Consider the following 24,047-nt stretch of genomic DNA (forward strand, 5'->3'; position numbering starts at 1 on the left):
CATACCATATCCTAAACCAGCAATGGTTTTGTTCTTCTTTAGCAGTGCAGGTTCCAAGTTAGGTGAACAATTCTTTATGGGATCCCAGGTAATCTTTCCTCTTTGTCTTAGAGGGGATGGGTGTTTTTTTCCATATACCTGGCTTAAATTTAGCCTCCATAGCTTGATCCCTCGATTGAGTAATAGGGCAACTTTCCTGCATTCTACTACTGCCTCTCCTTCTGGGGAAGTTGGCACTGGAATTTGGGAGTGTTTTGGTTTCCAGATTGTTCACAGACTTGTAATATGACCATAAATAAATAATGTAAGTACTTGTTGCTTCATTTTTATTTTTATTACTGCCTAGTCAATAAAATGTGCCTAGTATTGAGAGGCTGTAGAAATCCTTATGTGAGAATCTCAGTGTGCCCAGGGAGCTGATCCCTCTAGCAGTGTTCTGCCTCAGACATGGATATCTTGGGGATTGTATAACATAGAAAACAGAGAAATGCTGACTTTGGTGTAGTTTGCCTCCATTTTCTTGGACAGGAGACTAACTTGAACCAGGGCCTGCTGACTGTCTTCTAAAGCCCTGATGAGCTTCCCTGTCCTTCCCTTTCCCCAAGAATTTGTGTACTGGCCTTCTCCATTCACACAGACTTTCTCATCAGCCCCATCTTAGAGCATGGCACCCCACAGTGAAGCCACAGAAGCAGAAGCACTTTTTTTTGTTTTGAACGTGCTGCTTGGTTTCATTTTGTGCTCACCCTCTCTTCTGGTGCAGGAGGCCAGGAGCTAAACACTTCCTGTTGGCTTTGTTTTTATAGCTCTGTCACTTTGCACCTCAGCTTCTGTCTTTAACAATTTTTTCTTATATGAAATCCATTCCATACCTCCAATCATCCTACTTATCCCTGTCAGTACCTTTTCTGGATCTGCTTTATTCTTTTTCCTTTCTTTTTTTCTTTAATGAGAGTAGACAAGCAACACACAGTGTCCTGGTGGGAATGCCCCATGCACACAGTGGTACGTCCAGGCTGATTCTTTGGTTAAACAAACTGATTGTGGACATTCCAACAGCAATGCAGCACATTGTACACACTCTCCAGCAGCTTAGAGTTAATTGCTGCTAGCAAGTGCTGTGAACTTGCAGGCTGGGTTCCTTTTGGCAGGAGTTGAAAGTGAATTGTGGTGTTACAAAGAACGTTCAAGCCCCGTGTTTAAAAGGCATCCTGCCACTAGCATGGGTGAGTGTATTGCAGACACTGCCTTCAGCCCTCAACTTTCTGGCCTTCCTGCCAGAGAAGGGTTAAGTCTGAAATGGAAAACATGCTACAGAGGACTGGTGTGATTCAGCACGTGGTTGTAGTCTGATTCTAAAGCTGAGTTCTCAGCATGGTATTTAGAGAACTGTGGCTCAGTGGCTGCCTGCAGTCACTGTTTCAAGTTGAGATGCTGAATCCTCAATGGATATCAAAGATCTCTGGCACTTGGGGCATTAGCCATGGTACCATAGGATTAAGACTGTGGGTAACTGCAGCTGGGTTGCTTCCATGCTCTGTGTGTCTTTCAGTGGTGTAAAACACTTGGTTCCTCTCCAAAATGCTCTCTTCAATATCAAGCAAGCTTAACCCAAATTAGCTTGGGTTGCTTGTAAGCTGAGTTTGCCAGCATGGACAGTGAGCATGGATCACAGCAGCGTGGTGGGATGTGAGAGCAGGGTGAAATTGCAGACCTAGGGGTGCTTTTCTCATTGAAAGGTTATAGTATCAACATGGATCAAGTCAGTGCCAAGTATTGATGCCGTGTTAATATCCAGCAAATCATTATTAGTGTCCTTGCAGTTGATTTACAGGTGTTTGTAGGGAAAACTTTTTGTTTCATAATATTTTTAAAGGGGGTGTGAATGCATGCAAGCATCCCCGGCCAGCCCCTGGCTTTGGGTGGTGAGGAGAATTCCAGGAACTCCAGGAAACTGATGTCACTGCATTGTGTTTGCTTGTTTTCTTTTGACTGCACTAATGTTTAATTTTAACTTAACCCTCAGAGGGGTATTTTTAGTAAAACTGTTTCTTCACTCCTTCTGTCCCGTGTTGGGAGGGGAACAGATTGTGTCTCCTTGTTTTTTCCAGCAGTCAGCTCTTTCTGCCTCCCCTCTGAAGAGCTGTGATGATTGACTTGAGAGCTTGAGCACTCAGCAGCATGTTACCCTGTCTAGGCTTGGAGTGCCTGAACACTGGTGTTTGTTCTGTCCCCACATCTCTTGATTTGATCATTGATCCAGGTTGAAAGGAAGCAGATCTACCTGGACAAAAGGGCTTCATTCTGATAAAAGATTAGGATCTCTTCCAAATCTTTGGTATCACCTGTGGCTGTCCCAAGGGGCAGCTGGTTCTTTAGGGAATGATCTGATCCTCTTCTTCAGTGAATATCTGCTGGGAGAGCCTGGCTTTTCTACAAGTTACTAACACTTTAGTTTGGAGGGGCTTTGTCAACACTCCAGAGAATCACAGCCCTGCAAGGAATGGGTTTCTCTCTTTGGTTTTTTCTTTGTTTGTTTTTTTAAGCATGAGATTATACTTAAAATTCAGATGCTACAGCTGGAGAGGCAAAAACTGAGCTGCTTGCTCTGCTGATCTTGAATAAAGGAATAAATTCTTTTATCTATTTTTGTTTATGTATTTCTTAAAAAGGAAAAGCAAGAAATATGGCTCTGAAGAGCATGGATTTATTGGAGAACTTTTCTTTCTTCCATATCTTTGTCCTGAGTTTTGGCTGCAGTCTCTGTGGTTTGCTGTTTGTGTATTTCTGCAGACAAATAACAAAATCAGAAAACTGTTTCATCCTCTTCCACTTCTAGCCCGTGTGTTACAATAATTGCTTGGGTGCCAAACACAAAAAGAATCACTGTGGTTTTAGTTTGTCATTGTTTCATGTATGAAAATGGCTTTCGGTTGTAATTATCTGCACATTATAAGAAGTGTGTACGTGAAGAAGCTATGGAAAAATGACAGCAGAATAATTAAATTCACACCAGCTCCTCATGAGAATACTAAGACATCAAGAGTGTCTTCTGTGGTTTAGTATTACCCACTTCCAAAGCTTGGAGTAGGAAATTTTCATTCATTTTCCTGCACAAATAGGTGTCTGCTCTTTGAAAGGCTGGGTAAGAAATGCCTTTATCTCTGGCAAAGGGAGATCTATAAGTATGGGCTCATCAACATTTTATACCTTGCACTACCTGAAAGCTTTACCTTCTGCTGTGCTTCTGAACAGCATCACCCATGAATGCCCAGGACTGTTGGTGGGCACTGCAAGGGTTACCAGGTGCTGTACAAGGCTTGAGTTCCCTGTTTCAAGGATTTGCTGTTTGGATATTTCTGCTGCCTTTTCTCTGCCCCCAGCTCCCCCATTCTGTAATTCACTTTTAAAAGAAACCAGTCTGGGTTGTGCTGAGCTCAGCACTGCAGCCATTTGCAGAGATACCACAAGGAGTAGCAGCACTTCTCAGTTTACAGGCTGGACTGGTAGGAAATGCTCATTCCTTACACTGACAAATTGCTTCTGCACCCAAGGTATTGCTCCCTGAGCAAACAAGGGTTGTCTCACTGCTTCCTCTCCATCCCTGTGTCTATGTGGGGCAATCTATCCAGCCATCACCTTTTGAGGAAGGGCCCATGGTCAGTGTTTTTTCATACAGCATTTGGTGCAGTGCTGTGATGAGTGTCAGTGTTTGTTTGTGTCAGTTATCAGGCATTTCACCAGTAAGAGGATTGTTTATGCCAGTTTTACTGAATTCTAGTTCCAGCTGTGAGCTTCAATTTGCATCTTTTCATACAATTTGAACTGCTTGTTTTGCTATGTAAATCTTCTGTGTATTGGTTTGCTTTCTTGTTTACTGTTTCTCTGCTCCTAGAAGACATTTGTAATCCTGGGATTTGGCTGTGCATCCTGCTGTTCTGGCACTGAATCCCTCAATTCTGGACAGCACAGGACAAGGAGAGACAGAGAAAGGGAACTTCAGCTTCCCAGACTCATCCCTCTCCTCCCATCCTTCCAGGCCAGGTCGGATGGGGCTGGGAAAAACCTGGTGCAGTGGAAGGTGTGCCTGCCCACGGCAGGGGGTTGGAACAAGGTGATCTTTAAGGTCTCCTCCAATCCAAACCATTCTTTGATTCTTCCAACCCTAAAAATCAAGAACGTGTGATCCCTAGACAAGCCTCTCTAATTAGTTCTCATCTTGTAGCACTCATTTCTGTGTGCCTGAGTGATGTTGCAAATTATAGGCCCCTTTTATGTGTTTGTAGCATTTTATCACCTTTCCCAGCCTGTGGTGCTCAGTCACCGTTCCTGTAATGCCATCTTGTGGTGGCCCTGCCACTCTGAATGTGCCTTTTCCAGCCAGAACTGATGCTGGGCTACCTCTGTGTGTAGGCAGTGAGTGCAGCTCCCCTTTGCTGGCTGCATGGGTGTGGGGTGAATCAAGGAAACGCCTGTCTCCAGCTGTTTGGTGTCAGGGAATGGCCTTGTGGGGCTCAGATGTGGTGTCAGGGACCTTCATGGCAGGTCCCTGCTCTGGGTGCTTCAGCTCTGGTGCTGTAGAACTGTCTCTTAGAAGGATTGATTAACTGTGATCTGTGTTACAAGGAGATTGGTGTGTTGTTCCTTAACAAGTCATAGTAATAAACTATCCATTTACTTAAATATTCATCCCTCATACACTGTATGCTGTTTGAAGTTTGCAGTGCTTCTCTAAACACAAAGAAGTTGTTTAATACTTTGAAACGCTGCTCTGTTGTGATTGCAGGAAGTGTATATGGCAGGGAGTGTCAGGATTTTGTAGAAATTCCAATTTTATCTCTGGTGGATTTTTTTCTCAATCTGTCTGGGCTTTGGATAAGCCACAGGGGCAAAAGTAAGGCCATTGCATCTGCTTCTCCATGACCAGAGAGCTTTACTGTACCTTCGAGAGTAAACTGCATGCGTTGGTAATAAATGAAATAGCAACTGTATTTAATTTTGGTTTTTTTGCCTCTCCAGTGTTCCCAACTCTTGCCCAGCCAGTCCACGTGGTGCTGGATCCTCAGGATATCGTTTTGTTCACAACATTACCTCGGATCTGCAGCTGGCAGCAGAGTATGCGGCAAAGGCAGCCTCAGAGCAGCAGGCAGATGCATCTGGCGGGGACAGCCCAAAGGTTCACACAAACATTATTTACCCAGTAGTGCTCCTTGGGAGGATTATTAAAGCCTGGGGCTTTATTGCTAGTCCTGGTTAGAGTAAAAGGGGTTTAAGAACCATAAGGGTGCTGTGTACAGTGTCCTGCAGGGTGTGGAGGTCATTCCTTCAAACTGTGCTTGGCTTAGTGGTAGTCTCTGCTTGCTTAGCTGCCTAAAATATATTTAAATCACTCACTAAAATGTTTAAGCAAGAATAATATTTTTACTTGTTTGATAAATCAAGATCCCATAAAGAACAGGCACATAAAATTCAGCATCTCATTTTCTTCTTTTAATTAATGGTGTTTTGCAAAACACAGTTGGAGAAAGCAGAAGCAGGGGAAGAAACCAGATCCTTGTCATGAGAAGTCTGTAGTCAGACTTTAAAACAAACATGAAGGCCTGTCAAGTAGGCGTTAAACGAGGAGAGTGGCAAGTGGAATCTAGATTAAAAAATAACTTCGTTAGAGTGATAAAATGTAATTTTGGTGAGCTGATCTTCAGATCAAAGTTAAAAGTTCCATATCCAAAACCACCTGATTTGGGATTGGGTGGAGGAGCACACTAGTAGATGGCTTCTTTTTGTAGACTTAATTCTCCCTTGAGACAAGAAGGGTTGTTCTTGATGCAGTAATGTGAAGAGTTGGAAATACGAGATCTAGCAAACAAATTAAAGTTCCTAGAATGAAACAAATCCTGCTGGAGAAGGGAAGGGATGGGATCAGGTTTCATGTTGGGCTTGTTGCTGGGAGGAGGGCTGATAACAGACAGCCTCAAACCTTTCCAGCAGAGTGGAGCTGTAGCTAGGCAGAACTGAAGGCTTTAATTCATGATCACAGAAAGCAGTGACTGTACCTATACTCTATTTTTTAATTCCAATTGCCTATCTTGACCCCTTTCCTTGTGCCAGTGTAAGCATGTGTGGGAAATTCAGTGGGGAATGGAATCAGACTGAAGTTGGAGTTTATCTGTGTTTGTGGAGAGATGGAAGGAGATACTTTCATCTGACTCAGCCCTGTAGCTCTGTTTGAACACAAATGATTGTGCAGAATGGGCTGGTGGCAGCATAAAACAGCAATGAGAGAGCTGATGCTCTCTTAGCTGCCCTGCTGCTCCCTTGGCATCAGTGAAAATTACAGCCCAATGTGCTTTTTAAGTTTGGGCTGTGGTACACTGTAGCATAGGAATTCTTTGTTAGTTACTAAATTTCTGTTTGTTCATTTTTTTTTTCTCTTGCTTAGGATGAATCCAAGCCACCCTATTCTTATGCTCAGCTAATTGTGCAGGCTATATCTTCAGCACAGGACAGGCAATTAACACTAAGTGGGATCTATGCCCACATTACCAAGCATTATCCATATTACAGGACTGCTGACAAAGGCTGGCAGGTGAGTTCTTGACACTGACAAGCTTTTAAACTACTTTGACATGGCTTATCTGCTTTGAAATGCATTTATTAAAGATTTGGGGCACTGGGAATAGAGCTGCTTTGACTGTTCCCAGAGTGAATTTGTTTAACACAAGCTGACTAGTTCATTTGTGGGTGATTAGTTCTGTTGGGGTTTTTTTTGAATACTTTGTAGGGCAATGTAGTGTGTTACTGTTGGGCTCTCTAGTTCCTCTTTTAATGCTGTAGTCATGTGTCTTTCATTTTGTATTTTATTTCCCTATATCCTTGCTATCAGTCACTCCTCTGCCCAGATACTTGCTTAATCCTTCACCTCATCTTTGACATGATTTCTCCAAGCAGAGGATATCCAGCCTAAAACTGAGGCTCCAGTTTTTAATCATAACTCCTTAAATCATTACAGATGTTTTGTTTTCCCAGTGTATCAACTTCACTGCCTAAGTCAGTTTGCAGTTCTGAATTTGAGTGGGAACTTGGGAAACTGGGAGTCCATGGACTCCTTGTGGTACTCAAGGAAACCTGACCAGCTTCAGAGGAGAGTTTGGATGTAGTTAACACATGCTAAATCAAACTTCACTGTTCACTTGAGGGCTGCTTCCAAAGTTTCAGGAACCTCAACTCCACCTGCTTTCAGACTTTTTCTTGGCATCACACCTCTGCCATGGGTGTTGGCATTTGAATGTAATACACTAATACAGCTGCAAAGGCTCTTGCAGCTGCTGATTTCACTGTGTGCAACTGGCAGGAGCAGTACTGCTTGGTGCACTTTGAGTGCAGTTGGAATAAATACATTTCTGCCTCCCTGGCTTTTCCCTGCAGTTCTAATTAATTGTGGAATTCACTTCCTGCCCTAACCTGCTCAGCAGAGTTGTGCTTTGTGAACCAGTTGCTGCATCCTGCTTCAGAGAGCTGCATTTCAGCAGGGAGTGAAGTTGCTACCTTTTTCTCTCCCCTCCAGTGGCATTGTAAGGCTTCACCAGTGAGGAGGTTGTCTAAACCTGGTAGAAAAGCTTTTGTTTTGTTTTAGAAGTGGAAGAGAGATGAGTTTGTGCACACAGAGGCTTGCTGAGCTCTTCCCCAGCCCAAAAGGCAGCATTACACCCTGTTAGAGGTGGGCTGTTACAATGGAAAGGATAAACAGTCTTGTCATCATCCAGAGAGCTGCAGAGTGCCACAGAGCTCATGGATTCCTCCCAGAGCTGGCTGAGGGCATGTTGGCTGCCTTGCATTGTGATTACTGTGAGGTGCAGTGTCCTCTAGGGCATGTTTGGGCACCCTGGTAATCGTTTGGCAGGTGAGCAGTTAGCACAGGCTCAGGCAACTTTTTCCACTTGCCAAGAATAAAGCCTGACTTTTGAGAGAGTTCTGATGTGGTTTACAGTGATTTCCCCCTGCCTCAGCAAAAGCTCTGCTTTCTTGGCTTTCCACAGAGAAGTCACTGCTCTGGCTCCAGATGTATTTAAGTACCAACCAGGCAAACCCATCTTTCAGCTTGGTCAGGAGAAATTCTGACACTTTCCCCCAGGTTTTCTCCTGATGTTCTCCTGTGACTTTTGAGCTGTGTGAGTTGAGTGACTTGTTTCTACCTTCCACACTGATTCTGGCAGTGTGGATTTATTTTTCCAAGCTGTGTGGTGCAACTCATTTGTCTTTGTTACTTCCTGGCAAAATAATCACCTCATTCCTCTGCTTCCTGCAGAATTCCATTCGGCACAACCTCTCCTTGAACCGTTACTTTATTAAAGTCCCACGCTCCCAAGAGGAGCCTGGAAAGGGCTCCTTTTGGAGGATTGACCCTGCCTCTGAAGCCAAACTTGTAGAACAAGCATTTAGAAAAAGAAGGCAAAGAGGAGTGTCCTGCTTCCGAACACCTTTTGGGCCTCTCTCCTCCAGGTAACTTCAATTTCCTCTCATCTCTCTGCCAAACTCATTACAAAGAAAATAAACTAAAACTTCTCCTGAAGTACAGTGAGTATACTCTGCTTCTGTTTATAGTTTGAGAGGTGATGTAGTTAGTCCTGAGGCATAATCTGAAAATTGTTCTGACTTCTTAAGTGTTTAACAAAAAAAAAAAAAAAAATCCAGGAGCAAACTACAAAAATGCATCAAATAACGTATCTGGTTTGGCATCATTTCAAAGAAATTCAAAGCAGTTATCACTGGAGTGAGTGTTTTCAGATGCCAATCTCTGATTTCAGGAAAGCTGTGTTTAGATGTGGATTAGATCATAGTGGGAATAACTTCTGTGGTATTTAAAACACCCTCCTATAGGGAGATTGGGTTGATGGTGGTTGTCAGCAGTGGAGCAACAGGAGTTCTGTGTGGCTGCTCCAGTCAGCTCCACTGCCTTGTGCAATGAGAGCTTCTTTGAGCCTGGTAGCTGTGAGGAGAAGACATAGAATTCAGCACTAGCTGCAGCAATTTCATGGAACATTCCTCCCACACCTCCTATTTTCTCTGTTAAAATGTGGTGGAAACAGGAGGGGAATTTTTCAGCTTTTTATTCTGGTTTGTCATTAAAGAAATGTACAATTCCTCACGTGTTTGGGACCAGAGGTGGGAACCAAGTGGTTGAGGAGGGAGGCAACAGGGAGAAGGGGAAGCAACTGCTCTGCAAGCATGTGCAGGGCCAGACATTTGTCTCTACTTGCATCTTTCTTCTTCTCTCTGTCACTCTCAAACTCTGACATAGGTTCTTTGAGAATGACTTGAGGTTATAAAACTGATCTGAGCGTGCAGCATTTGGGGATTCTCTGTCAGCAGTGGGTCTAACAGTGAAGTGTTAACAGTACTCTGAAGGGTCCAGTTTCCTTCAGCAAGGAATAACACAATAATATTTGAAGCTGGAGTGTTTGTGGGGTCCCTGTGTACCTTTCAGCTCTTCCCAGCAGGACTGCAGTGGGTGGTGTGGAGGAAAGGCTGTCCTTCCTAGAGAATCCTCTCCTGGACATAACTCTGGGTCTCTGCTGCTGTCTTGTGGTCAAAATGCATCTGCACTTGCCAACGCTATGTTTTGGTGTTTCAGGAGTGCTCCTGCCTCCCCTACTCACCCTGGCCTGCTGTCCCCTCACTCTAGTGGCCTACAGACTCCAGAGTGCCTGTCACGGGAGGGCTCACCCATTCCGCACGATCACGACTTTGGGTCAAAGTTGGCCTCAGTTCCAGAGTATCGCTATTCCCAGAGCGCACCCGGTGAGTAGCTCTTGTTCCAGAGCCTGGCTGTTCCCTTGCCCCATGTGCCATGCTGAGGACACCACAGGAAGGCTTCTGCAGTGTTTTTCTGGAGGATCCAGGACTGTCTTTCCACTTTGTTGTTAGAGACTGATGGTGCAAGTACAACTTCAAACCATTTTTCTGACTCTTCTTTGGATGAGGGGCAGAAAGTGTAGAGACAGCTGATCTAACCTTGAGCTAGGTGGCTGTAAAGATCTGACGGCAGAGCAGCCATGGCAACACACAGCTCACTTGTTCTCATTTATCAGCCTCTGGGTAAGATCAGCTTGGCTACTCCAAGTTCTGGTGCTGTGGCCAGGACCTGGTAAATACCTGAATATCAGCTGTGCTGATCTGGGGTGTAGGGTGAGGTTGGAAGACAAAGCTCATTAAGGAAAGCTTGGTTTGGGGTATTTTCTTATGTTTGTTATGGCTTTTATTCACAGAAATGTGCTCAGATGACAAGTAGGGTTTTTGTACATTAGGAAGGAGAAGTTTGAGGGTGGTATTTTTGAAGGCTTGATTTTTTTTTTTATTTGTTCATTTCTACCTCCATTCCTGAATGCACTACTGAAGCACTGAGTAGGCTGGAAGTGCACAGATGAAATAAATGGGGATCTTTTTGTTCTCCTGTTAATGTGTGCTTCTCTTTTCTGTTCAGGATCTCCAGTGAGTGCCCAGCCAGTGATTATGGCTGTTCCTCCCCGACCATCCACCCTGGTGGCCAAACCAGTGGCCTACATGCCAGCCTCCATAGTGACTTCCCAGCAGCCTTCGTGCCACGCAATCCACGTCGTTCAGCAAGCCCCCACTGTCACCATGGTCCGAGTGGTGACCTCCTCTGCAAACTCTGCAAATGGATACATCCTCACAAACCAGGGCACGGCAGGAGGAGCTCATGAAGCTGCAGGAGCAGTGTTGGACTTAGCTGCTGACCACCGAGGTAGCGTTCACCTCCCTTGCTACTCTGCTAATAAGTCTTGAACGTTTTCACTCACTGGGCACTGAGCCGTTAAAAAAGATGGTTCTCCAGGTAAAACTTAAACCAAATGAGAGCTCATCCATTTTTTGTCTCCACCAGAGAGCAGGACAACTGTGTTCTCTTGTCTCCTGGGAAACAAAACTAACAGACTTCAGAGCCTGAGAAAATGTGCAGTGCTTAAAATTTGCTTATTACCATAGAATCATAGAATGATCTGGATTGGAGGGTGCTTTGAAGATCATCTCATTCCAATCCCCCTGCCATGGGCAGGGACACCTTCCCCTATCCCAGGATGCTCTAAGCCCCATCCAACCTGGCCTTGGACACTTCAAGGATGGGGCAGTCACAGCTGCTCTGGGCAGCCTGTGCCAGGGCCTCACCACCTCCACAGGAAAGAATTTCTTTGTAATATCTCATCTATACCTGGTTTTTCAGTTTGAAGCCATTCCCCTTTGTCCTTCTCCATGCTTTTGTAATTATCCCCAGTACCAGTATTATGCCTGTGTATTGGCTATGAAAACACGTGCACTTGCCAGCCAAAAGAGAGCCTGGGAAAGGCTGCAACTCTGCTTCAGGATGGCTTTGTAAATAAATGACTGAGCCCTTCTTTTCTGCAGGCCTGGATTCCTAGAGGAAAGCATGTGCTTCTGGAAGTGCAGGCAGTGCCCCATTACAGCAATCTTCAAAAACCAGTTAGAACAAAGGCCTTTTTTTGTCCCTAAGCTGGAAATTCCAGCCTTGGGGGATTTAGTGAGTTAAATATTCTCTTGCTGTGATCTAGACAACACCTTGTCTGCTCCCCATTTCAGGAGGTTTTAGTGCTACAAGGTCAGTGTGTGTTGTAGCAGCAGCAAGGCTGGTTTCTCTGACTGCTTTTATGTGGGCAGTGGGACAATGGTCCCTCTCTCTAAGGGAAGGAAAAAATGACAAAGAGCTTCCCCTCTTGCAGCAGCAGGACCCATGGCATTTTTAGTTCAGCACTGGTTATCTTGCTTGAATTTCACTTGCATTCTCTAGAAATTCCTGTCTGGATCCCATACATGTTCCTGAAGCACTAACCGTTGCAGCTGCCTATCACCTGCTCCCTTCTCTCATTCACTGGTTCTTGATGTTGCCTGTTCTTTCCCTTCTTGTCTCTCTTGTATCCTTTTCTAGTCTCTACTTTCCTTGTTTGCTGCTGTTTCCTTCCTAAACTCCTTGCTTTCCTTGCCTTTTCTCTCCCCATTCCCATCAGCTTTCCTGCTGGTTTCACCTTAGTGCTGATGTCCCATTTAACTCCTCTTGATGTGTGCAAACGTTAAAATGGGAGAGGCCTTCTTTTCCTGCAGGACTAATGAGATTGTTCTTCCTGCCCTCTCTCCTTTGAGACCCACAGAGCCCCTGGAAGAGTGGTTCCTCTCCTTTCATGCATGCCTGGCAGGATGCTGTCCTGGATCTGTGGCATACCTGCTGAATTGACCCCTTACTTATCCTGGGAAGTGAGAAAAGTGGTTTAGTGCTCTCAAGCAGTTACTTCTGCCCAGAAACTTTGCTCTCCTTTTCTGTTTTTCTCCATCCTGTTTTTTTCCTGTATTTCCACAGCAAAAGCTGGCAACTGTGGGAAGACCTCCTTGTAAATCAGCCTCCTTGCAGGCCTGACAGCAAGCTGCTGCAGACTTTTGGCTCCAGGCATTGTTTAAGATCTTAATGCCTTCTCCTGCTGTGTGGTATTGAAAGTCAGGCCAGTTTGTTTGAAATTGCAAAGTAAGCTATGAGATTTGCAGTGCTTGCTGTCCATATCACAGCTGTGATGTGCCAGTAAGGGAGGTGATGCCTTTTTAGGGCAAAAGGTCAAATTGATGGGTTTGATTTTTTTAAAATTATTCTTATGCTGTAAGGAAAATGTTTTTAATATTGATAGAGTAAATGTACAATAGAGAATATTTTAACGTTTCCAAATACTCATCCCTGACCTTCTGTGGTGCTGAGGTATTTTAATCCTGGGGTGTGTATCCCTGTAAAGTATTAATGAGAATAAACCTGCCTCTAAGCCAGGGCAGTGACTGATCCTTGTTTCTTCTGCCCTTCCGCAGGCATGGACGAGAAGCCAACGATCGCGTTTGCCACCATCCCCACAGCCAGCCGTGTTATCCAGACAGTGGCCAGCCAGATGGCCCAGGGTGTCCCTGGGCAGACTGTCACCATCCTGCAGCAGGCAGCTCCTGTGGCCCTGGGGCAGCACCAGCTCCCGGTGCGGGCGGTGACCCAGAACGGCAAACACGCCGTGCCCACCAACAGCATCGCCGGCAGCGCCTACGGTGGGTCTGCTCCCCAGCTCCTGGCTGCCCCTGCTCCCCCAGCTCAGCAGCCAGGGGGTAAAGCTGCAAGGGTTTTCTCCTCTTGGTTTCTGTGTGTCAAGTTATTCCATGTGTCCAGCTCAGAGGTACTGAAATTCTTCCGCTTCCAGTGCTGTAAATCAGTGGGAGGTTCCCTTCTGTCCACCTCTGCTGCCTCTCCTGGGGGAAAAGCCCTGCTCTCTGGCAGAAAAGCTCTGTCCTTCCTTTGCCCTTGGCTATGCAGTTATTAGTACTGAGGCTCTCTACCTCTTGAGGTTACTTGTTGAAAGTGTTAGTGATTCTTGTGGAGAGCCTGTTTTCATTTATTTTCTTCTGATCAGCAGCCTTTGCTTGCAGCGTGCCAAATAATAAAATTTCCATGGTGCTCTTTAGATCTTGTGAAACATGACTCAGTAGAGTAAAAGGAAAATAACATACTTTCCCATCTTACTGTCTTAGAGCCTGAGAGAAACAAGCTCTATTTCACCAGGTGAATGAATGTAGGATTTTTGTATACACAGGATATGTTCTAGTCATTTGTCAAGCAAGGTTTCTTGAAATTCCATACAAGCCATGTCTTGGCAGTCTCCTCTTGCTTGCTCAGCACCTCAGATTTTATTCAGCTGGGGATGGGAATATCCAGGTTTCTTATGGCTTTTTTCTCTGAGAAGCCAAGCACTTCTGCTGCCTCAGGCTGGTGCTTTTGGGAGTTTGAGATGAAGGGCACTGCTGGGCTTTGGATGCCTTTCATTCAAGGTAGGAATGTTTCTACAGAAATTTCTGCCACAGTCTGCCATTTCTCTTCACAGTTATCACCTGGCATGCACTTCAATTGCAAGAATCTCATTGGAACTATGAAAAAATGATAGTGATAAGGTTTTTGGGCAGTTATTAGAAACTATTAATAGATGAGATAAGTCAAGCTTCTACTAACCAGCAGCAGCATTTGTCTAATATAGAATCAGACAGTTTTTTTATTTAACATTTTTATGTTAAAATATTTTAATCTCATCAAATTTTTAACTCTCATCAAAGTGGGTAAAGTAGATAGTATTCCAGTTGCATCTGATTTTTTTTGTAAGTGGCAGTAAATTTTCTGGTTCACAAAGCCTGAGTCTCTTGACTCTCATCTGTACTAAGTTAACTTCTCTTCAAAGAGTTAAAAATCTCTTCAAAGATTTAGGTTCTCTAAGTCATTAAGCTGTAATTGCTGACTGCCCTCATCTATACCCTATATTTTTCCCTTCATCTTCTTGATACTCTACAGCTTTTTTCTCATGCCTTGGTAGAAGTTACTGGGCTTTGAGAGCCTTTGTTCTGTTGGCTTTATTTATTTATCCTAGGGCTCCTTTTTCATGCATTTAGCAGTGAACACAGCACTGATGTTCAGTCATTCCATCCCTTGCAAATGAGTCTGGAGGGCAGAGGATGTGCTGTTTCCTGAGTCCCCTTTGGCTTCCTCTCTGATTGATGCAGAGTCCAAAAACTGCATGTGTTTTGTTTTCCAAGCAGTGGTGTGTGCCAAAGTCAGTGTGTAAGCACATTCTCTGTCTGGAACTAGGAATTGTAGACATTTTTACTGAGGGTTGCTACTTAAATCATCTTTTTTCTTACCACTTTTATTAATGGGAGGGTGAGTTCTTGTGTCAGTAATGCAATACAAGATTAGAAGCCAGAAATTCCTTTGTTCTGATCCCAGTTCTGATGGGAACACATGTGGTTGTCCAGGGTAAGCTTTTTCCTGCCCCTTTTACAAGTGGGATGTCAGTACATTCAGTATTTTGATTCTATTTCCCAACAGCCTGGTTTGTTCTTCCTGTGTGAGCAGGGCCCAAGAGAGCCTCTAAACCTCCAAATAAAAAGCCCAGCACATGGATGCTGGAGTTCATGAGAAATTCTCTGACCACCTACAATCAGAATTACCTCTCAAAGAGATGTGCTGTAATTTTAACTAGAGCTTGATCCTCCCCTGCTGGGACCAAATACTTAGCTAGCAATGCCTTGTTTGACAGTGCATGGGAAGAAGGAAGTTCTCCAGTGAGGGGGGTTGTTGCTGGTTTGGTAAACCAAAAGCTGAGGTTGTGGGGGGAGAGGGAAGGACAAGGCAAGCCAGGCTTTCAGAATGCACTGGGAAGCAACACTTGACCGTGTGCCAGCTGTCGCGTTTAACAGTGGGATTTTCTTTTCTTGCTTTTCTTGGAATAGCAAACACTTGTTCTGCTTCACCCCACTAATTCTGCTTCTCTTTCTTATCTTCCTTCCCAGCCCTTACAAATCCACTGCAGCTCCTTGCAGCCCAGGCCAGCTCGTCCACTCCTGTTGTCGTCAGCCGGGTGTGCGAGCCAGGGACCGAAGAGACGGCAGCAGCCTCCTCCAGCGAGCCTGAAGTGAAGAGAGCACGGCTAGAAGAGCCCAGTGGAGCAGTGCCAGCCCAGGCTGGAGTCATCACATCCACAGTGCCACAAGGACAGGCAACCAGTGAATGAAGAAGCGGTGGGAGGAGCTGGAGTGATGGCGGGGTGGGCATGGGATGGGAGGAGCCCTAAAGCAGCTTTCACAGGAAACCAACCACAACTGTAACAGCTCAAAACACAGCTGATAAAGAGCTCTTTTGAAAGGCAGATTTTTCAATGGGAGGACAACAGCTGTTATAATCACAAGGTGCCAAAAAGAATGGAAAATCCCTCCCAAGAACCCATATCTGGAACTCTGTTCTGTCTCTACTTACAGGATTTTTTTTCCTTTTTTTTTCTTTTCTTTTTTTTTTTTTTTTTTTTTTTTAAGATTCAAAAAAGTACAGACAACTGATTGTATGACTGCTGGGATATTTTTAACTGTCTTCTCCCCTTTTGGCTCCAAGGGGATGGGATTTGCAGTTCAGAATCTAAAGGAATGTAATACAAATACAGTCTGCTCCCTGGAAAGAAAACTCCTCACGTTGTATGCCTTAATACCACGCTTCTGAGAGCTTTGAACCATAGGACCATTTTAAAAAGGTCACCTAAGGCAATCAAATGCTGAAAGATGGGTGCAGTATCTCACAACAACATTAAAGAAACATGGTACCAAGCGTAAAAAAAAAAAAAAAGGCAAATGATTCTGGCTTTTAAAACAGAAAATTCTGAATACAAATGTTTATTTATATGGGGATTCAGAAGGAAGAGTTACAGGGCTCAGCCACCTGGATTTCCAGATGAAATTTCTCTCCATTCCCTCTGAGGGAGAATAGGATGACAGAGGAACTGTATTAACTTGGTTCCTGTAAAGATGTTAAAAACAAAGGGGTTTGTATCTTTACAAATAATTTCTTACAATTGTTCATCACTTGCTCTGGACAACAGCCAAAGTATCTTGATGCCTGAGGATCCCATGGGGAAGGGTGTCTCCAGGAGGCTCTGTGTGCATTTGATTGATCACAGCTTGTGTGAAGCACCAGCTTTTGTTCAAATTAGCACTGTAGGTGAAGGAATGGCCACTGTCTTTGTGAACTTGAGAAACTATTGGTTGATGTCCTGCACTAAAGCTGTCACCTTCATCTCCTGGTGGTGATGTGGTCCTTAGCTTGATGGACCCTGGTCAGGAAGTCAGAGCTGACCCTCTTTCATGGCTAACAGCAAAATTCCTGTGTTACTCTTGGGAGAGGGAAGTTTAGGGCTTGGATGAGAGGCAGCAGAGGTCATACCATGGTTCATTCAAATTCTGTCAGGGTGTAGTAGACCAAGGCAAAAGACTTCTCTTTTATTTTCCATGTGGCAAAACTCACTGGAGGTCTTCAAACAGTTTTACCAAAGTTGATTTGGAGGTTTGCTTTCATTGCTTGGCTCCCTCTCTCATCTCATCTGCCTTGAGGACCATTTGGGTTGGCCAGTAGGAGGAGGCCTTTACTCAAACTGTATTCCAGGCTCCTCACAAGGAGGAGTACAGGGATGTCTTTTGAGGAAGGCAGATCTGACTTGTGACACCTTATGACTGGCAAATAAATCCACCCCTACCTGTAGCCTCCAGCAAACCCTTTTGGCTTTACACCCTTTGCAGTCCCCTTGGCTAACATGTCTTCTGGCAGCACAGCAGAGATTTTTTAATTTAGCAAATGTTACAGCTTTGGTAAGGGCAAGAGAGACTTAAGAGGGGTGGGCAGTGCCTCTGGTGGGCTTTCCCCCATCTGTACTGATTTGCTGTCCTGTGCAGTCTGACAAGGCAGACAGGCAAAACCCACTGCAGAAACATTGCAAAAAGCCTTCCCCAGTGTGCAGTAAATGATACTGTCAGCATATCCATGGGGATTAAGGGCAAGGCACAGCCCTTCGGTGCCTGCTGGAATCTGGGGAGGAAGTCCACAAGGTAACAGCTGGCATCACTTGTTCCCTTCTAGGTTTCCTTTGTCTTTGCCAAATCCTATTCAATAATCAAGTCCCACCACTTGAATAAGATCCAGACATGTTTAATTCTCAAGTCCATTATTTTGTGAGAAATATTGCTGAAAGAAGGAAAGAATTTCTTGCTCTCATGATTTGCGGTTGCTTTCTGCGGAGAGAGGCACATAAAATATTCATGACAGATCATTTATCTCAGCTGGGCTTTCAGAATTCAGGTGTGTGCCCTTAGTGACAAGTTATTAGATGGGATTTTAGTACTTTGAAATGGTTTTGTGAAGGAGGATTGTTAGAGACCACAAAGTAATTGAAGCAGGCTGGCCTCCAGCTGTCCCTTCTCCCGCTAGGAAGGCAAGGTGTGGCGCAGCAGAAGAGCACACAGATTAGCTCTGTTTTCTGTAGCCTTTTCAAAGCCAGGAGTCAATAAAATGAACTTCTAGGCAGAGGGCACAAGTGAGAGTGCAGCAGTGTCTGTGATGAATCATTACTTTCGGGTGACTGCTGGTTTAGGTACAGGCTCGCCTCTGAAACAGCCCCGAGGCTCGGGAACGCTCCGGAAGCGCAGGAGTCCTTGGCTTTCCAGAATGTTGGGTGAGTCAGAGCAAGATGAAAAACCAACAGAAAACTGTTCAGAATGTGGAGCTGCCAAGATTCTGTGGATTTTTCTCTGCTGTTGCTTTTCTCTTGAAGAGTCTAAATAATTAAGCCCTGAACTTTGTAAAATAATCCAGCACCATGGAAAGACATCAGCTGAGTGACAATGTTTTCATCCACCATAAAGCTGCTGCTTTGTAGATACCTCTTGAAAGTCCATCCTCAAGTTGCATGTGTAGATCTGCCTCCTGAGTATTTAGAACAGAATAACACTTTCTGTCTCTTCTTTTTGTAGCTCACAGTGCCTGCTGGTTCAAATGGGAGTTGAGGATAAGCAAATATCTTTGTTCTGCTCACCCTTTCTGCTTGAGATGTCTGGAACTTGTCAGTTCACCCTGTCAGGGGGTTTTTGCTTTATCAGTCTTGCATCCCTCTGCTGCTGTAGGAAGCAGTCCTGCCACTTGCAGATTTTTTTGTAGGTTTGTCTAAACATTGCCTAGTACCAGGTAAAATAACTGGTCTTGCTAAATCGTGTTGAGAGCTGTGGAAAAGCGTGGTCCTCATCCAGAACATGTGAAATGAAGACATCTCCTTTCAGGCCTCCAGATGAATTCTTTCAGCACTGATCAGTCTGGATGACAGCACCATTCTTTCTACATACCAGTCCTGATTCTCCAGGCTGCAAAGGTGTGGTAGTAGAATTAAGTCTTCAACTAGGAAGAAAATGCTTACCTTAATGGTTATATGCCATACTCTGATTATTTTAAATTTATAATCTGACTTGTTTTTATTGTCTAAAAAGTTGCATCTCATCTTTGATTACATTAACTAAAGAAGGTTTGAGGGGAAGTGAAGGTGGAGGTTTCACTGGATTTTCTGCTCTCTGTGTAATGAAGGTCAAGGCATATTGAATATTTAAACTGCGATAACTTGGACCTGGGAGAACTGTAAAGGCAAGTTCTTCATGTGTGAATTCACTTCCCACCATTCCCTATTGATTTCTTTTTTTTCACCTTAGGCAATGACATTGACTAATTTTACTTTGATCACAGTTAGTTTATAGCAACTTTCTTTGCCCCAGTTTGCAAGAGTTGAATGCAGTTGTTCTTTGTTCTGTTCCACTGGAATTCCATGTTGTTTGTCTTGACCTTGGCTCTTATGTTACAGAAAGCTTTTTAGAGAAAGATCAATTTAATCTGATTTAGTGATAACAGAGCACAGTACTGAGCACAAAATTGAAGTTCATGATTAGCTCATATATTCTTTTCAACTCTTTTTCCTTCCCATATTCCTCCCTCCCCCATACCATTAACACTGTCCCCTGTAGCATATCCAGTCATTTTTATCCACTGACAGGAGCAGCACCTGGCATTAAACTCTGTCTAAGGACTCATGGATGAAAATACCTGTGGAATACATGGAGCTCCAGAACAGGTTGAGAAGAGTCAATTTGGTCACCCTGTATGAATTTTCATGTTGTGTTCTAGACATGTTACTGTTGGGCAGAGCTTATTCAGGAGAGTGTTTTCAGACACAAGTTAAAGCTTTCTAAGAGGAAAGAAATAACAGCTCAAGCTCTTACAGTGCTTCTGCCATCAATGTCATGGTCTAGCATCAGATTTTGAGGGGGGTAAACTTGATTTTGTATGTTTGGTATTTTGTACTGACTTAGAGTTGTCATTCAGAGTTAATTTCCACTTTTTTTCTCTCTTTCCTTTTTCAGTAGAAATGCCCACAATGAAATCAAACTTGGAGCACAGAAGGCTAGGGACCTGTATCTAAGCAAGTGGGAGCATATGACCTGAGCTCTTTTGCAGGGTGGTGTGGGACACTTCTCCCTGCCTGCTGGGGATGTTCTGTTGGTGTTGGAGCTTTTCATCTGTGTCAGCAAGGGGGTATTTGTTTGATATCACTGGTGTGTGCTAGTGTGTAAGTGAATGTCAAAGTGTAGGGTGAAAGAGAAGTGTTTCCCTGGATTTGGGGATCTTGGATTTCACCTAGTGGTAGTTCTGTACCATTCCTTAGAGAATCCACTCTCACCACACAAGGTGAAAACTTCTCAGCAACATAAGAATTTCCTGGTCAGCTGCGTTTGTTCCTGGCCTCTGAGGAGAAACCAGCTCTGCTTCCTCTGCCTGTTGCAAATAGGTACTTGAAGATTCCAGTAAGATTTTTCCAATTTGCTTCCTTCTCTTAAGGCTGAACCAGCCTGGTTGTCCTGGTCTCTTTTTGTCCATCAGGTGGAATTGCTGCAGGTCACTGTGAGTCTTGTGCTGGGGAGCCCAGAGGCAGAGACAGTGCTGCAGACATGATCTTGGGAATGATGGATGGGTTGGAAGAGGAATCCTTTCCCTTGGCCTGGTAGCTACACTTCTGCCAGTACAGCCCAGTACCTGTTTGGTCTCTTGCTGCATGACAGATGTGAAGTGTAAGGAGCAAATCACAGAGTAAGCTGGATTGCATTTGTGCAGATGCAACCCTGTTGTCTCTCTTCCAAGGAGCAGTCCTAGCTTGGGTCTTTCTGAGCAGGAAGCAGCACTGAAGGATCCTGATCTCTTTTAAAGATACCTGTGCTTAATCTTATCAAGTGATAGTTTCAATCCAGTGTGGAAATTGCCTTGAGTTTCTACCTGCTGCAAAGTCTGTGAGGTTTTTTTTAAGTCCTGCTGCTAATAAGTTGGACTAGGGCATTAAGAATGAACCTCTAAAGGAACAGGATTTGCTTCATAATTTTGCCCTTGCTGCACACTGAGTTCTTGAGCTTGCAGATGCCATCCTGCAGCAAATGATCTATCTTCTCTTGCCAGCCAGTCTCTTGGGCAGCTCCTGTTTCTGCTCTTCATCAGTTTTTCCCCTCTATTTGTAGTTACATCGGTCAACTCCAGAGTCCTTTAATCCAACTCCTAATTTAATTCTATTGCTTGAAGGTCTGCATCTGGCGAGGATTCTTGTGTTAGGTTGCAGTTACACGAGTAAACAATCTGTTGTAGAACTTTTTGTGTCCTTCTGGGTGAAAAATTATGTCCAAGCTGCTGCTACTGTAGCATACACTACTGCTGGAAAGTGTAGCTTCCAAAGGAGCCAGCTGTGCTGCAGAAAACAGGTACACTACAAGGTCATCTGGGCTGCTGGAGCTGATGCCTTCTTGCATCTTGATCTGCACCTGATCAAAACATGGCTGGGGAATCTCTCTCTGGGCTGCCAGGCAGCTCTTGGGCTGGGATGTGTTAGATCAGCACCTCTCTCTGCTGGGTGGGTTGTTTGCAGCTCAGTGCACGTGTTTGTGCATGCAGGTGTGGGTGCATTCCCACAAAACCAGCAGTGGGAATTCTGCAGCTGTGAGGGTGGGCTTTCTCTGTTAGGGTGTCTTTCATGGGGCAGTAAAACACCAGGGAGCATTTTACTTTGGCCTGAGCAAGACATTTTGAAAAATACTTGGTTTTCTTGGAGCACTATATTTAAATTCCAAATTTTAAATCAATTTGTGACGTTTGTATTTATATGTTTGGAAAATTCTTTTGATACCTTTTCAATTTACCAACACTGAATTAAAACCTTTCAGAATGTATGGTTGGTCCTCTCCTTATGTGTCACTTTAAGTTTCAGAGCACGAGGGTAGTTGTGCCAAATCTACTCCTTTGTTCTCAAGACAGGAAAAAAAAAAACATTGACAATTCATGGGTGGCAGCTAAGGAAGAAACCCTTTAAATATTTTTTTTCAGAGAATATTAAATTAGATCTGTGTAAACATAAAATTTATATTTATTAATGTGTGAGTGTGTGAGTGTGTGTGTCAATATTGATATATAAATGGTCCATGACTATTTCTTTCTCTGGAATGGTACTTACACAGACTTTTATACAGTGTGTTGGTAATTCCTGCACCAGGCACTGACTCTGAAAGAATGATAAACCTATTTTTGTAACCAATGTGAGCAGCCAGTGGAAGCAGCTTTACTTCAGTGATTGCTTTCATTCCTCTCACAGAGCAGAAGAGGCAGCTTGGTACTTGCATCTTCCTTGTGTAGGATCCCTGCTTCTGGCTTTGTCCTGCTTGCAGCAACCCCAGAGCACGCTGCTTTTCTTGCAAGAAAACCCCCTCAAATGGCACTAATGAAAGCTGGAATCCTTTCTTGTCTGCAGTTCTCTCTAGGTGCAATATCAGGGAGTTCTTTACAGATTCTGCTCTGTAAGTAATGGGACCTGATTTCTAACAGAGGAGATTGATGGGGGTCCACGAGGATGCTGTAAGGCTGAGGAATTCCTCTCTGTCAGGTGGCTAAGCTAACACTGGGGTGCTAGGAAATTGTTTCTTTTCCTCTGTGGTGAGATTATTTTCCTTTTGTCATGCTTCTATCTCTTTTTGAGATGAGGTGTGTCCATATCCCCTTAAAAACAAGCACAGAAGAGTTTTTCTAATGTTTCCGTTCACAGGGAGTAAATTTTACTGAACTGGCCAAAGTTCAGTTGTGATTTAATTCCACAGGAATCACTAAATTCACAGAAGGGTGTATTTTGAACCACTTGGATATTTTGAGAATAAAAGCAGGTGATATTTGACTTCCTAATCCTAATTGCTCTTCCAGAAGCAGAAATTCTCTTTGAGGATCTGAGTGAAAGCTTCACCTCAGTAATCCCTGCCTGGTGATGGGGCTTCAGTTCTTCAGGGAGGACAGGGTTGGTGATAGGAAGAGTGACCAGAATAGGAGCAGTGGAAGGAAGCAGCTTTCCTCCTCATCCAGCAGAAAACAGCCCCTGTGAAACCCAGACTTCCCCTAATATTTGGTTGTTGCCTCGTGTTTGCTGCCAGGCTGTGATCTGGACCTCTCTGTCCTGCTCCTACCCCACTTCAAGCAGTCTGAAACAGAGCCTTCCTTAAAGCTAAGGGCAATGGTGAGAAATGTCTGGTAGCTGAAGAAAAATGAGATTTAAATGGAGCAGAAAAAGTGAGAATTCCTTCTGTTTCACTGTCTTGCTGCTAAAAGTCTGGTGCAGAGCATTTTGATGTTCTGCTGATTTATATGCTGCTCTTGGGAGGTGGGCAGGCTGCTAAGTTGGTTCTGTAGCTATTGAATTACTGTAAACCTAAACTTGCTTAATCTCTTTTTTTTCCTCCCTCAAATGGGCTTGTAGAGGGAACCAGAGTATTGTTTGTAAGATCTTTTTGATTTAATAGAAAACAGAATGTAAAAAAAAAAAAAAAAAAAAAAGAAAAAAACAAAACAAAAGCAAAACCAAACTCGTTCAAATATATAGTGATACAGAAAATGGCTTTAAAACATGAAAATCTTACAAGACCATATGTTGTGTTGGGTTCTGGACATGCTGTTTGTGCTGAGGAGGCTGGCCTTGCCCAGCCTGCCAGCCAACCTCCACGTAGCCAAAAAGAGCATTTTAAGAGTCTGTAGCTATCCAAAGGACTGTTATCCAAAGGACTGTTAAAAGCTGTTTAGGGATAAATCAAAAGCTGTGTGTGAGCAACGGATGGGAAAGCTGGAAATTCAGATCCAACTCTGAATAATTGCTCTAATAAAAAATGAATTCAGAGAAATCCAACTCTCCCCCCTGTTCTGCAGATGCTCATTCCCACTGAGTCCTTGGGGAAGGCTGAGAGGAAAACCTGAAATACCTCAGTGGCTTCACAGAAGGGTTTGCTACAGAGATCTGGGCCAGCCTTACCCCTTTCACCTCAGTTTGGCACTTATTTTATACAATAAGAGGGTGATGGAAAGGGGAAACTAAAGCCATGCTTGCATTTCAGTTCCTGGTGTTGCCTGTGCAAGACACCTCCAGCCAGATGTTTTGGGGTTTGTGGGTTGGTTTTTTGTTTTTTTTTTTACAGCTGATATCAAAAGTTGTTTTGGGGTTTTTTTGTGACTTGTTTTCGTTATCAGTGCTTTTTAAAAAGCAGGTGTGTATCCCAAGGGGGAAGCTCCATGGGGGCAGTGGATGTGAAGTTCATGT

At 44.0% G+C, this 24,047-nt stretch overlaps 1 protein-coding gene across 1 annotated transcript in view; it reads left to right on the forward strand.

The window, feature by feature from the left end:
* Positions 1 to 23,311, forward strand: part of FOXK1 (forkhead box K1) — a 55,098-nt gene extending 31,787 nt beyond the window's left edge. Inside the window, exons 3-9 of the mRNA XM_030229603.2 lie at positions 5,020 to 5,176; positions 6,440 to 6,586; positions 8,306 to 8,499; positions 9,632 to 9,798; positions 10,481 to 10,762; positions 12,874 to 13,098; positions 15,382 to 23,311. Coding sequence (XP_030085463.1) covers positions 5,020 to 5,176; positions 6,440 to 6,586; positions 8,306 to 8,499; positions 9,632 to 9,798; positions 10,481 to 10,762; positions 12,874 to 13,098; positions 15,382 to 15,602 — 1,393 coding nt within the window. The 3' untranslated portion in view covers positions 15,603 to 23,311. The remainder of the gene's footprint in view (positions 1 to 5,019; positions 5,177 to 6,439; positions 6,587 to 8,305; positions 8,500 to 9,631; positions 9,799 to 10,480; positions 10,763 to 12,873; positions 13,099 to 15,381) is intronic.
* The last annotated feature ends 736 nt before the right edge of the window (positions 23,312 to 24,047 follow it).

This window comes from Serinus canaria, chromosome 14 (genome assembly GCF_022539315.1).
Source record: "Serinus canaria isolate serCan28SL12 chromosome 14, serCan2020, whole genome shotgun sequence".
NCBI classification, from domain to species: domain Eukaryota; kingdom Metazoa; phylum Chordata; class Aves; order Passeriformes; family Fringillidae; genus Serinus; species Serinus canaria.